This window comes from Leopardus geoffroyi, chromosome C2 (assembly GCF_018350155.1).
Source record: "Leopardus geoffroyi isolate Oge1 chromosome C2, O.geoffroyi_Oge1_pat1.0, whole genome shotgun sequence".
Taxonomy (NCBI): Eukaryota; Metazoa; Chordata; class Mammalia; order Carnivora; family Felidae; genus Leopardus; species Leopardus geoffroyi.
Window position 1 is genome coordinate 69940558 of NC_059333.1, and position 13110 is coordinate 69953667.

The 13110-nt window shown below is 45.4% G+C and overlaps 1 protein-coding gene across 21 annotated transcripts in view; it reads left to right on the forward strand.

The window, feature by feature from the left end:
* KALRN (kalirin RhoGEF kinase) overlaps positions 1-13110 on the forward strand; it is a 675561-nt gene that overhangs the window by 221294 nt on the left and 441157 nt on the right. For all 21 annotated transcript variants that reach the window (XM_045502312.1, XM_045502314.1, XM_045502313.1 and 18 more), the window contains exons 4-5: positions 6685-6877; positions 7296-7808. In XM_045502312.1, the coding sequence (XP_045358268.1) occupies positions 6685-6877; positions 7296-7808 (706 nt within the window). The remainder of the gene's footprint in view (positions 1-6684; positions 6878-7295; positions 7809-13110) is intronic.

A 13110-nucleotide genomic window follows, 5' to 3' on the forward strand; every position in this document is an offset into this window, starting at 1 on the left:
CGCACAAAGGGCAAGAAGCTGGCCCAGGGGGTCCAGGTCTCAAGCCCCAGATGGGAAACAAATGGGGCAGAGGGGTAGTGAGCAGTGGCTGTGTTCTCTGTCTAAAGGAAGGGGTGTGGCAGATGGGCAGGGTCACTCACTCTCCTTTCCTCTCTTTAGTGGATTTAAAGGCCTATTTCTCCAAGCTTCACCTTTCTACACTCCCTCCTCCCCATATACAACGTGGCCGTATGTGCTGCTGATCATTTAACTTGGGCTAATAAATATTATTTAAAAGGTAAATAGCCTAAAGGGAAAAGGAAGGCTACCTGTTTTATTCCAGGGTAAATTGGTTTACTCAAATTGCTCTCCATCGAGCATGCTGAGAGTAAAAGAGGTCTGGGGGCATGTAGGCTTGGGGCAGAGGCAGGCTGGGGAGCCACCTGCGGCTTGGGCAGCCAAAGAGCAGGGTGCAGACCCTGGCTGTTTCCAGAGTTGGGAAGACAGGGCCAGGGATGGGAGTGCGCCAAAAGCAACCTCAGATGACTTTGACATTTCCTATAATCATCTCAGAGATCAAATAAGAAGACTGCTTCCCTGCTCCACCCAATCTCCGTGCTAACACCCCACTGAAATTGCCCTGACCGATGGGACTGATGCCTCTTAGTTGCTAAATGGAGAAGTTCTGACCTCAGTTAATGACTTACCTCTTTGCAGCATTTGACACTGCAGTTCCTCCTTGAAATCCTCCCTTCCCTGATTTCTTCCTTTCTTGGTTTTCTCTAACCTCTCTGCATTTTTTCCTCAGGCTCATCTACTTTCTTCTCCCATCTCTGAAACACTGATATTCCCATAAATTCTGTCTTTGACTCCGGAAGTTTCTCTTCGTCTTACTCATTTTCACTGGGTGCTTACTCACTTCTGTGCATATCTACTACCATAGTTCATGAATGTATTCATTCAGCAAATATTATTGAATGCCTACTCTGTGCCAGTCACTGTACGATCCCCGAGTCAAAATTTGCAACCTGGATTTCTTTTAATTTCCAGGCCATATATCAAATTGCCTTCAGAATTTCATGTATGTAGGAAATTGGTGGATGTATGTTTTAGGCTATGTTTCTTCAGATGGGGATTCAGGTATAAATTATTCATTAAGGGCATTTTCTTCAAGAAAACCTTTAAGGGAGTTGGAGAAGCAGAGTAGGGAAGAGGAAGGGCTAAGCAAGGATGTGGTCTCAGATAAAGTCTAGCCGGAGACCGACTTGGAGAATGAGAAGGCTGTGCAATGTAAGTCACACTTCAGAGCTACTCCACCTTGTGGTAGAGGGTCTGAGCTTTGGCACCTTTGTAATAGAAAGGCACCCCCCCCACACACCCACCTGGTGTGAGGTTGTCACTGCCCACGTGTCTCTTGGAGAAGTGTCATCTATCAGCGGCAGGGAAATCTCCAGAGATGGTCTCAAGTGTAAGCTGATAGCTACAGCACTTTTAGAGCTGGAGGCTGGGCACAGTGGTCAATAAAGTGTCCCTGGTGGGATACTCACCACATCTCTTATAGCAGCTAAGACTTACGTAGTACAGATTATGTGTCTAGCACCATGGTAAGCACTTTATGGGCATTAACAAACTTAACCTTTAAGTAGCCCTGTAGTATAGGCTGTTAGTATTCCTGTTCATACATGTTTTGCAGTAAAGGGGCTAAGGCATAGAGGTTAAAAGTAACTTGCCTAAAGTGCCTCAATAATTGAATGATGGAGCCAGGATTCAGACCAAAGAAGGCTGGTTCTAGATTCCATTGCCTTAAGTGCCACCTCAGTGTATTGAGTCTTAACAAGCACCAGGCACTGTATTAGGCATTGGGGATCCAGCAGTGGAATCAATAAAAAACTCCCTGCCCTCACTGAGGTTACTTTCCAGTGAAGGAAGTGGGACAATAAGTAAATAAATAAAATATATGATCCAGATGGTAGTAAGTGCTAAGGAGAAAAATAAGGGCAGGGAAGTAGGCAGTACCAGGTGAGAGCCATAGCCTTGAATAGGGTGGCCCAAGGGAGACTTAATTTAGGAGGCATTTTAGCAAAGATCCAAAGGAAGAGGGTTCTCTGCTTCTCCTTCTGCCACTCCCTCTGGCTGACCCTGATTTACTCTCCCTCTGCACAGCTTCAGGGCAAGCCTTCCGAATCACCTGATCATGTTCCTTCCCTAAATGACACCCTTCAGTGGTTCTTCATTGCCCTTAGGATAAATCCAGCGCTCCTGCCATGGTATGAGATGCATCCTGATTTGAGGTCTGCTTCCACTCCTGTCTCTTCTAAGAAGGCCTGCTTCTAACTGTGATACCCAGGGCAAGAGTACAAATAGAAACCCACATACCCTATGTGTAAATATTGAAAATTAATATAGCAAGCTAACGAACTGTTAAAGAGTCTACCCTCTACTTTGACAAATGCATTTTCATAGCAACTTAGGAGGCCAACTTAACTTTTATATTTGTTGGACTGCTCTGAGTTCCATGCTAGAACTTAACAGTCCAGGGAGACTGACCCCCAGCCCATGGTCTGCCTCCCTTCTCTGCCCACTGCCCAGCTCTTTCTGCATGCGTGTGGACACCTCAGCTCACATATCCATGTTCTAGCCACATTCTTGTGTCTGTACTGCTGGTATTTCTTGTCCTTGGGGGAACTGAACCTAGGAAAGAAGTACACGTGGGCCCAGGGAGTAGGCTAAGGGCCCTTTGGGCAGAGAATTTTAGGGTTTTAGGTGGTAGGAGCTTAGTCTAGAAGGTGGGTGAGGGCAACACGGACTCTATGGGGCAAGTTGCCTTGTTCCCTGGGGGAGAAAATGTGCAAGAGGAGGGTCAGAGCACAGAACAGGGCTCTCTAAAGCACTCAGAGCAGCACCCCCTCATAGCTCTCTGACTCTTACTCATGTGCCAAAACCAAAGTGAATTGCTGGAACTTTTCAATATGCATGCTCTCTTGTTTCTGTGATTTTGTGATTTTGCACAGACTACAGAATGGAAGGGCATACACTTAGGGTCCTTGTGCTAATTGCCCTCATCTCCAGTGAGCATCCTAATCCAATCCCCCATCATGAACTCTTAACCCCCACCCCCGATCACAGGAACACCACATGTAGCAGCAATACGGTAGGGTGTAGTATGATATAGTGACCTGAGCGTGGGCTTTAAAGTCCTGGTTTTGATCCTCTGTTTAGCCTCTTAGTGGTCATGTGACCTTAGGCAAATTCCATGCCTCTGTTTCATTATTCCTTACATGGAGATAACCATACCAAGTTTATAAGTTATTGTGAGGATAAAATGAAATAATGGATATCAAGTGCCTAAGCGTAGGCTCTGGCATAGAATAAGGATTGGTAAAAAGTTCTTTTCCCTCCCCCAACTATGCTTCTTACTTGAAACGAAACATACAGAGCACCTTAGGAGATAAGACTATTTTCATAGAAAGATGCCAATTAGATTAGCTCTCAGCACTCAGCCCCTGGGCATCTATCCCCATCTCCTGAGCTAGGGAGAATTTCCTAGAGAATATTAGTACCTGATTTCTACTTTTAGTTGTCAGGGATTATTAGTTCATAGTGTATAGGCTGCTGCTGCTCACCATATTTACATACTGGGATAGTCACTATTTGTTGTTAGGGATGTGAGCAAAAGGACAGTTACAGCAGTGGAACCTGAGGGGCAGGGAAACAAGGAAGCTGGGCATCTTGAAGGAAAGGCAAGACCCACGATCAGCTCGCAGTGCCTGACATAGTGGGCATGTAACAAGTGGAAGTCAAGACAAACGAAGCTAAGAACAGTGAGAGAAGCCAGTAAACTCTAATAGAAAAATAGATAAGAGAACTCTTCAGGTAATCACAGGGAAATACTTATGGAACAATAAGCTATACCTGGTAATCAAAGAAATGTGTATTTAAATGTAGTGCAGTATTTTTCCTAGAAGATGGGCAAAGATGTAAAAAAGTTCAATGGCCAGGAGCACTTGGGTGGCTCGGTTGGTTAAGTGTCTGACTCTTGATTTTGGCTCAGGTCATGATCTCACAGGTTTGTGAGTTTGTGCCCCACAAACTCTAACAGTAGACACTGTGCACTGACAGTACAGAGCCTGCTCGGGATTTTCTGTCTCTTTTTCTTTCACTCTGCCCCTCCCCCATTGCGTGTGCATGCGCGCATGCACACACTCTCAAAATAAATAAACTTTAAAAAATTAAAAAAATAAATAAAAAAAATTCAGTGGCCAGTGCTAATGAGACAGTAAGGGGGGGGGGGGGGGCTACTCTCATGCATTGCTAGTGTGCACAGCAAAGTTGATTTGCCTTTCTGTAAAGAAATAATGAGAATGATTAAATAAGTTAGGATATAGGTATAAGATGGCCCATGTGTCATTAAATGTAATAGTTTTAAGACATTTTAGATATGAGGAAAAAACCTCCGTTGCAGTGAAAAATAGAACACTATACAGTGTGAAAACCTCATGCACAAAAAAGACTGGAAGGAAATAGACCAGAGTATTGTAACTTCTTATCGTGAGCTTCTCTTATATAGGTCTTTGACTATTTTAACTTTTCTATAAATTAGCAGGTGTTTCTCTTATAATGGGAAAGAAATCCCATACATTAAGAAAAGTCACATTGCTTTCAGACAATAGGGCAGAGAGAATGTTTTATGGACGACTCTGGCGACTTGTCGACTCAGTACGCGTCAAAGAAGAGGCAACTCCTTTCCTTTGGGATACACGCTTTGGGGAGAAATAAAAGACTCAGGCTTCCTCTCTTGTTGAGTCTAGTCATTTGTAGCAACAACTTGCCTGGGGAGTTTCCTCTCAAACTGGGAAGCCTAAGTGAGCTGCCTTATGCTTGAGACAGTCACAAGGTCACAGGAGCTGTGGTCTCTTCACCAGTCTGTGACATTCTCAACGCTGGTTGAGATTTAAGATTGAAGCCTAAGAGGGGGCTTTGATTCCTTTTGTGGCCTAAATCCTCCAATTGTGGCCTTACCTCCAGTAGCTGTAAGTGATTAATAGGCGGTGTTACTCCTCTGTGGGTCACACAACAGGCACAGTGGTTTAAGCAAGTGCTATCTGGGTAATAGGAAATTAAGCAAAACACCCTAAAGCAATGCTACACCAGTATGTATATAAAAATGTGAATTGGGGCACCAGGGTGGCTCAGTTGGTTAAGTGTCCAACTTCACCTTAGGTCATGATGTCATGGTTTGTGAGTTCGAGCCCTGCATCGGGCTCTGTGCTGACAGCTCAGAGCCTGGAGCCTGCTTTGGATTCTGCATCTCCCTCTCTCTCTGCCCCTCCCCTGCTTGCACTCTGTCTCTCTCTCTCAAAAATAAATAAACATTAAAAAAATTTTTTAATGTGAACTAACCAAAATCGATTTTGAGTTATAAAATAGATACATACGTTAAGCAAACCAAGACGGATGGAAGGAAAGACCCCTAACTACCAAAACATAGAATTGCTTCCAAACTGACATGTTATAACTATTTTTGCTTTCATTTTTTTCTTTGATTTCTTAGGAGTTATACTTAAAGTCCAAGTGCTTAAATAAATTTTGCTACTTAATAAGCTATATAGCAACATCTTGATTCACTTAGCCTAATTACTTTTTGGTGTTCAAGATGGTCACTGTCACTTCATCTGGCCTTGATTTCAAGAGTAGTTTCCCCTCTCTTAACTTCCTGAAACATGTCTTTTTACATCCTGACTGGTGTAATGGAAGGATGTGAGACAACTGGACCACATCCCAACCAGCCCCACCCTTGGCCATCTAAGAGTAATCAGCATGACTCAGCAACATGATTTTTTAGAAGCCAATACACATTTTAAACTACAAGTAATACATTTTTTAATGTTTATTTTATTTATTTATTTTGAGAGAGAGAGAGACAGACAGACAGACAGAAAGGCATAGAGAGAGGGAGAGAGAGAATCCCAAGCAGGCTCCACACTGTCAGCGCAGAGCTCTATGCAGGGCTCAATCTCACAATTGTGTGAATCTGACCTGAGCTGAAATCAAGAGTTGGACCCTCAGCCAACTGAGTCACCCAGGTGCCTTTACAAGTAATACATTTTAAATACAGTGGTGGCAAATATATGTTATCAATGCTCTGTGTACCATTGCTAATCCACTGGTCAAATCAGCTTAGAGCCCACTGAGGAAAAAGATGTTTTGGCCCACTTTGAGTTCAGTGGCAAAGCATACCAGTGTCTGTATTGAGGTAGGCACAGGGAAGGTCAGAACTCATACCAAAAGCTTTTCATGTCATGTTTAAGGGCAGTAGGGTCCTTGTCTTTGAAGAGCTTGTATTCAAATGGGGAAATCATGATTCATGCCAGGAGCAAGAAAAGGAGACAAAAATTAAAAGAAAATCAAATACAACTCTGAATGCTTGCACATAAACATCCCAACAAGTACGACTGACTATAGGGAGGGCTGAGTTACGTGCTAAGTGCTGGAAGAAGCCAGAATGCCCTAGGTCAGATGGGGTTAATCTAAAGGTTTTCTGAGGCAGTGCATTTTGAGTTGGGTTAGAAGGCAGCCAGGAAACATGGTGTGAAGCTGGAGGGGTCCAGGTGAAAAGGAAAGCAGCTTTCTGGATGCTTTCTGACTGCATTCCCCAAAGTCTTAGCCACCCAGAGTGACCATGCCTGACCTCTGACCTCCCCACAGTGAGGACGTGTGCAAACGTGGCTTCACCGTCATCATCGACATGCGGGGCTCCAAGTGGGACCTCATCAAGCCCCTCCTCAAGACACTACAGGAAGCCTTTCCAGCTGAGATCCATGTGGCCCTCATCATCAAACCCGACAACTTCTGGCAGAAACAGAAGACCAACTTTGGCAGCTCCAAATTCATCTTTGAGGTGAGCCAGACCTCTCTCTTAGCACCCCCTTTCCCTTCTCTTCTGCTACCCACACATTTCTCACTTCTACTTCTCCACTTACCCTACGATATGCAGGATGGCAGGGGCTGATATTTCAGGATTTGTCGGCTACTGTGGCCTTACCAGTAAGTCTTGGAAGGAATAAAAGCCCAAGAGATTGTCCCGGGCTGTCAGCCAGTCTGTTGAAACTGCTGACCCCGGCTGATTTGTGGCTCCTGACCCATGGGCTGCATGCTCTCCCACTCGCCCTTTCTGAGGCAGGCTGTGGTCATTAACGTGCAGATTTATGTCAAGCCTGTCCCCTTGACTTTCTGTCTTCTGCCTGGGGCTGCCCTGGGGTCTTCCCCCTGCGCACTCCACATCACTGAGTCCCCCTCTCTGTGTCTGCCCCTCTCAGACAAGCATGGTGTCCGTGGAGGGCCTCACGAAGCTGGTGGACCCCTCCCAGCTGACCGAGGAGTTTGATGGCTCCCTGGACTACAACCACGAAGAGTGGATCGAGCTGCGGCTCTCCCTGGAGGAGTTCTTCAACAGTGCTGTGCACCTGCTGTCACGCCTCGAGGACCTACAGGAGATGCTGGCCCGGAAGGAGTTCCCCGTGGACGTGGAAGGCTCACGGCGGCTCATCGACGAGCACACGCAGCTCAAGAAGAAGGTGCTGAAGGCCCCTGTGGAGGAGCTGGACCGGGAGGGGCAGCGGCTGCTGCAGTGTATCCGCTGCAGTGACGGCTTCTCAGGGCGCAACTGCATCCCGGGCAGCGCCGACTTCCAGAGCCTGGTGCCCAAGATCACCAGCCTCCTGGACAAGCTGCACTCCACCCGGCAGCACCTGCACCAGATGTGGCATGTGCGCAAGCTCAAGTTGGACCAGTGCTTCCAGCTACGGCTTTTTGAGCAGGATGCCGAGAAGGTAGGAGGGGAGCCGGCCAGACTGAAGTGGGGCTTGTGTGTGTTGGGGGTTGCTGCTTAGCTTTTTAGGGGAACTTACAGAGGCTGCTGGTCCAACTTCCTGATTAATAATAGTTTTGTGGAAAGCTTTAAAAATGTGCCTACTGGTTTGGGATGATTTATTTGGTCATTGATCACTGACTTTTTTTAAAAAAGTGTTTATTTATTTATTTTTGAGAGAGAGAGAGAGCGAGCACGCGAGTGAGCAGGGGAGGGGCAGAGAGAGAGAGAGAGAGAGAGAATCCCAAGCAGCCTCCACACTGTCAGCACAGAGTCCGATGCGGGGCTCGAAGTCACAAATCATGAGATCATGACCTGAGCAGAAACCAAGAGTCAGACACTTAACTGACTGAGCCACCCAGGCCCTGATCGTTGACTCTTTAAATCTCCCTTTATGTAGTGTTTATTATGTGCCAGATACTGTTGTAAGCACCATGTGTAAATTAACTTATTTTAATCATCTCAAGAGTTGTAAGGGGTAGGTATATGACGGTTATCCCATTTTATAGATGAAGAAACTGGGAAGGCAAATAACTTGGCCAGACTGAGAAGTGTGATGTGATTGTGAAGTCCACACTTTTGCACTGTTGGATGCTGCCCCTCTCAGGACATGCAGTGAGTGGTTAAAGCCAGCTAAGCCACAAGAATAGCAATACTGTTACCAGTCACAATAACACGACTTAGTGATTATTGTCCTGCAGTGTCCTTTACTGTTGACAAAGCACTTTCACATACAGAGTCTTATTTAATCTGTGCAGCCCTTTGATCCTTTGAGGTGGGTGGTGGTGTTTCTGCTGATATACAGGGAAACGGGTGCTCTTTGATCCTGGGGCTATAATGGCAGACTTGACGTATGAATCCAGCTTTCTTCTGTTTGAAGTACAAGGTTCTTCCTTCCATACCACTGCTTTCTGGAGGATTTTCCTCAGCTGCTGTGTACTTTCTCAAGCAAGACCCCACTTTTCCAGCAGTGAATTTTCAAAGCTTTCCCCTTATCAGGGGACATGTGAGAAAGTGAAAAAGAAAAATATCATATAGTGCTTCTTTGCCAGGGATACAGAAGTATCTTCTCTAGATTCTCTCCAGGCTAAAGAAGAGAGTTTACTATTATATGCACTTTAAGAAGAGTGAAATAGGTTTTCCTCCTATCAGTGTTCTGGGGATAACTTCTATTCAAATGCATAATACCACTCTTAGGCATACCGTGACATTGTGGTAACCTGTGAGTTTTATAGACAGCATCTGATGCAATGGTTTTGTGTCTTTTAAGATCCTATATTGAAAATGTCCTTATGTGTTTGTAAGTAATGAAATCGGGATATAAAACTATATATAATTATGATCCCAATTTATGTGAGAGTGCCAACATAGGTATAAATGGACAAAATTCATCACAGTGCTAATAGTTTTGATTTCAAGCATTTATGGTTATGGTTGATTTAATTTCTGTATAAATATTCTTTTTTTATATAATTTTTTTTCATTTTTATTTGTTTTGGACAGAGAGAGAGGGAGAGAGACACAGAGTGTGAGCAGGGGAGGGGCAGAGAGAGAAGGAGACACAGAACCTGAAGCAGGCTCCAAGCTCTGGCCTGTCAGCACAGAGCCCGACGTAGGGCTTGAACCCATGAACTGTGAGATCATGACCTGAGCCAAAGTCAGATGCTCAGCTGGCTGAGCCACCCAGGAGCCCCTCTCTGTATAATTATTCTGTGCTTTCTAATCTTTTATGGTTCATAATCAGATGAAAACCAATATGTGTAATTTTTAAAGATTGCATAGCCCCTTTCTACAAAAGGAATTTTGAATCTCATTTAAGCCAGTTTTTGGAAGAGATATGTAGGAGAGTTTCTTGCACAACCTTAGGAGCTGTGAGGTCTCCCTAGCCTTCCTGAGGGCTCCTTGCCCAGTGGCCCAGTGCCTGGTTCCAGCCCTGGCCTACTCCCCTCTAGGAAGGGCCACTTGGACTACAGAGTCACTGTCACTGCTCACCAAATGACGAGAGACACCAGGTCAGAAGCCAGATGCTCTGTGAAGCCAGAGGCAGGTACTTTGGCTCCTGTAACCAATAGTGGAAAGATCTGGACATCTCCTTTTTACTTGCAGTCTCTTCTGCTCTAGGGCAAGGAATCTGCTTTACAGCCTGGCCTGGGTGCCTGTTTCAGTGAGCCAGGGTCATAAGGGGAGGCGGAGGACTCAGGTCTGCCGAGAAGTGTTTTGTTTTAGGCACTTCCCTGCACCCGTGAAGCTCAAGGATATGGGAAGCCTGCATAGGGCACAGATAGCGCCTGTCTCACAAACAAAACACACAAAACAAAATACCTTAACCTCAGAAGTCCCCAGGTAGGGAAGGCTGACCTTCTAGAGTCAGCCAAGCACCAGTCAGCCAGGCAGTAATTTCGGCCACACATGTATCTTCTCAATTCATGCTTGATTCTTTCTCTAACCCAGAGTGTGATTTTCTCAAGATCACACTCTTGGTTAGACAGAGCTAGTATTTGGTCTGTCTCCAAAGCCCAACCTAACTTTTAACCCAATAGCCCTGCTATCTCTCACTCCCAGGACCTGCCTCTTGCTACCACTGAACACTGCCTGTTAGCCCCTTAGCCATCTGGCCCATGCCCTGATGATTCTGGGGACGACCTCAAATCCCACCTTCAAAGGCACACTCAACAGCAGGTGCTCTTAACCTTTCTGTGCTATGGACCTCTTTGTTCTGGGGAAGCCTGTGGACCCTTCTCAGAGTAACATTTGTAAATGTACAAAATAATATATATGTACATGTACACACACATATATGTGTATATACACACACACATATATATACATATCATACATATATATAATATATGTATGTGTATGTATTATACACACACATATGGCCTTGAAAAATAATTATTGAAGTACAGTTATTACATTTTTTTAAAATAGCCATAACTTGAATACTTCTTTAGGAACATTGTTAAATAACAAGTTCTATTTGAAGTCTTCTACCTACCATAATTTTGAAGTAGTGATGAGCATAAGTGACATTTCAGGGCAAAACCTGATGTGATCTGAGTGTGTGTTTCTGTTGATGTCAGAGGCACATGTATTGCTAACATTAATGTAGTTTGCTGCCTACATTCATAACGGAAAGGAATGCTATATTTCAGTTACATGTTAGTGACAATAGGGCATATTTTTTTCCTGTCCAAGTACACAAGCCCTGAGTTCTCTGCAGAGACTCTAAGTTTAGGATCCATGTTCTGTGGTGTATTCATACCATAGAAAGAAGTATGTGTGTGTGGCATGTGTGTGGTGTGCTTGGTGTGTGTAGAGGGGGAGGGGAGAGAATATAAAAAATGAAACATGGAGTGAAAGGAATGATGGGAAGAGGGCAGCTCAGGAATATTTTGATATTGAGTCAGTGGTGAAAATGTTGCTCAGGCTTGACCCAGCTGCCACAGAAAATGTGCTCAGTGTGGGGTAGGAGAGAAAACAGTCCTTTTAAGTTGCTTCAAGATTAATTTAAAATATCTGTGCAGAATCAAGTGCTCAGCCCTTGACTTATTTGGTGTTTTTGAAAGGGGATGAAGAGGGTGGTGGTTTGGGGTAAGGGTTGTCTGCGTGGATCCACATCTAAACAAGGGTGGGAGGAAATAGTTACTGCATGAGCCATGTCCTAGCCTCCCTTCTGGTGGGAGTCTTGTCGGAGGCCTATAATTCCAGATCTGGGAAACTCTTAGCAAATCGAGGAGTCTGGTGATCACCCAGCTCCTACTTTTGTAAAGAGGTGAGTGCTGGGTCTGTCACCTCTGGCTCTGTGGGGTGACAGCTGTTTCCTAGGGCTTGAATAATACGTGGTACTCCCCATTTACCAGCTGGTCTTGGGGAGTGAAGCCATTTCTCATCACTTTCCTCTGACCCCTGAAATGATCCTTCCTCATCTTGGGGGTGGTGAGGAGGGAGCCATTTTCTCTGCCAATTAAACACTTAGGGAGGAAGGACTCTGTTCCACGATAACTCGTAAAGTAGGCCGCTATTCATTTAATGAACTTCTGTGAGCAGTTGTCATGATCCCCAAACAAGGCACTTGGATAAAGATGAGTAGGCTAGAATTTCTGTCCTGGAACAGCAAGCTGTCACAAACTGCTATTCATTATTACTTATGTCTGCTGTGTGCACCCCATGCCCTAGGCACAACCTCCATGATTGGGGGTTTTTAGAGAAGAGGGAATATTGCAGCTTGGAAATGTTAGGAAAACCTTAATGAGCAATTTGTGGGAGGGCTGAGCAATTCAGAGGTGATACAAGTAGTGCACAATGCGTCTTGTTGGAAGATGAGCAGCACTGCCTTGGTCCTGTGCTCTCTAGCCTGTAACTAATGGGCCTGTCCTCCACTGTGCTCACAGAACACAGGGGGGCTGTCCTCGTTAGCCAGGTGCAGATTACAACACTCTTCGCAGACCTGTCTCACAGCTGATTGCCCCCACATCTGCAGTGGACCTTGTATGATGGAGGTGTCTGCCCTGCAGTCATATCCCATTACCAGAGAGAAGGGAGGGCTCTTCCCCAGTAGGGGGTGGTTTGTGGTATTAATGTCATTAAGTAGCCTCATTCCATGTCCTCTTGCTCCTCAGTGGAGGATCCTTCCTAGCTGCCCCCCTCCCTTTCCTGGGTGCCTAGGGCACATCTTAGAACGGCAGAACTGGAAAAGACCTTGAGATCAGAAAGTCTACCTCTCACACACTGTGGGGAACCCAGCCTTGTCACCATGATGACAGCCATTGTGACCTCATGATGCCCACCAATGTACTGATGCCAGTCACATATATCAGAAACTACTGGAGCTGGGGCTCCTGGGTGGCTCAGTTGGTTAGGAGTCTGACTTCGGCTCAGGTCATGATCTCATGGCTCATGGGTTTGAGCCCCGTATCGGGCTCTGTGCTGACAGCTCAGAGCCTGGAGCCTGCTTTGGATTCTGTGTCTCCCTCTCTCTCTGCCCCTCCCCTGCTTGTACTGTGTCTCTCTCTCTCAAAAATAAATACAACCTTAAAAAAAAAAGAAAAAGAAAATACTGGAGCTGCTGCACCATCCAACTTTCCAGTCTGCGGAAGGCCCACAATCTTCCAGTCTTTGCAGGAAACAAGAGCCTCAAAGGGCTCCAGTGTATAAGGGACTTAACTGATAGAGAAACCTTCATCTACTCCTCTTCTGAATAAAAACTGATGCCTACCCAGGAGGCCCATGCTCTAGTCTTTCCCAAAGCCATTCTAGAAAGG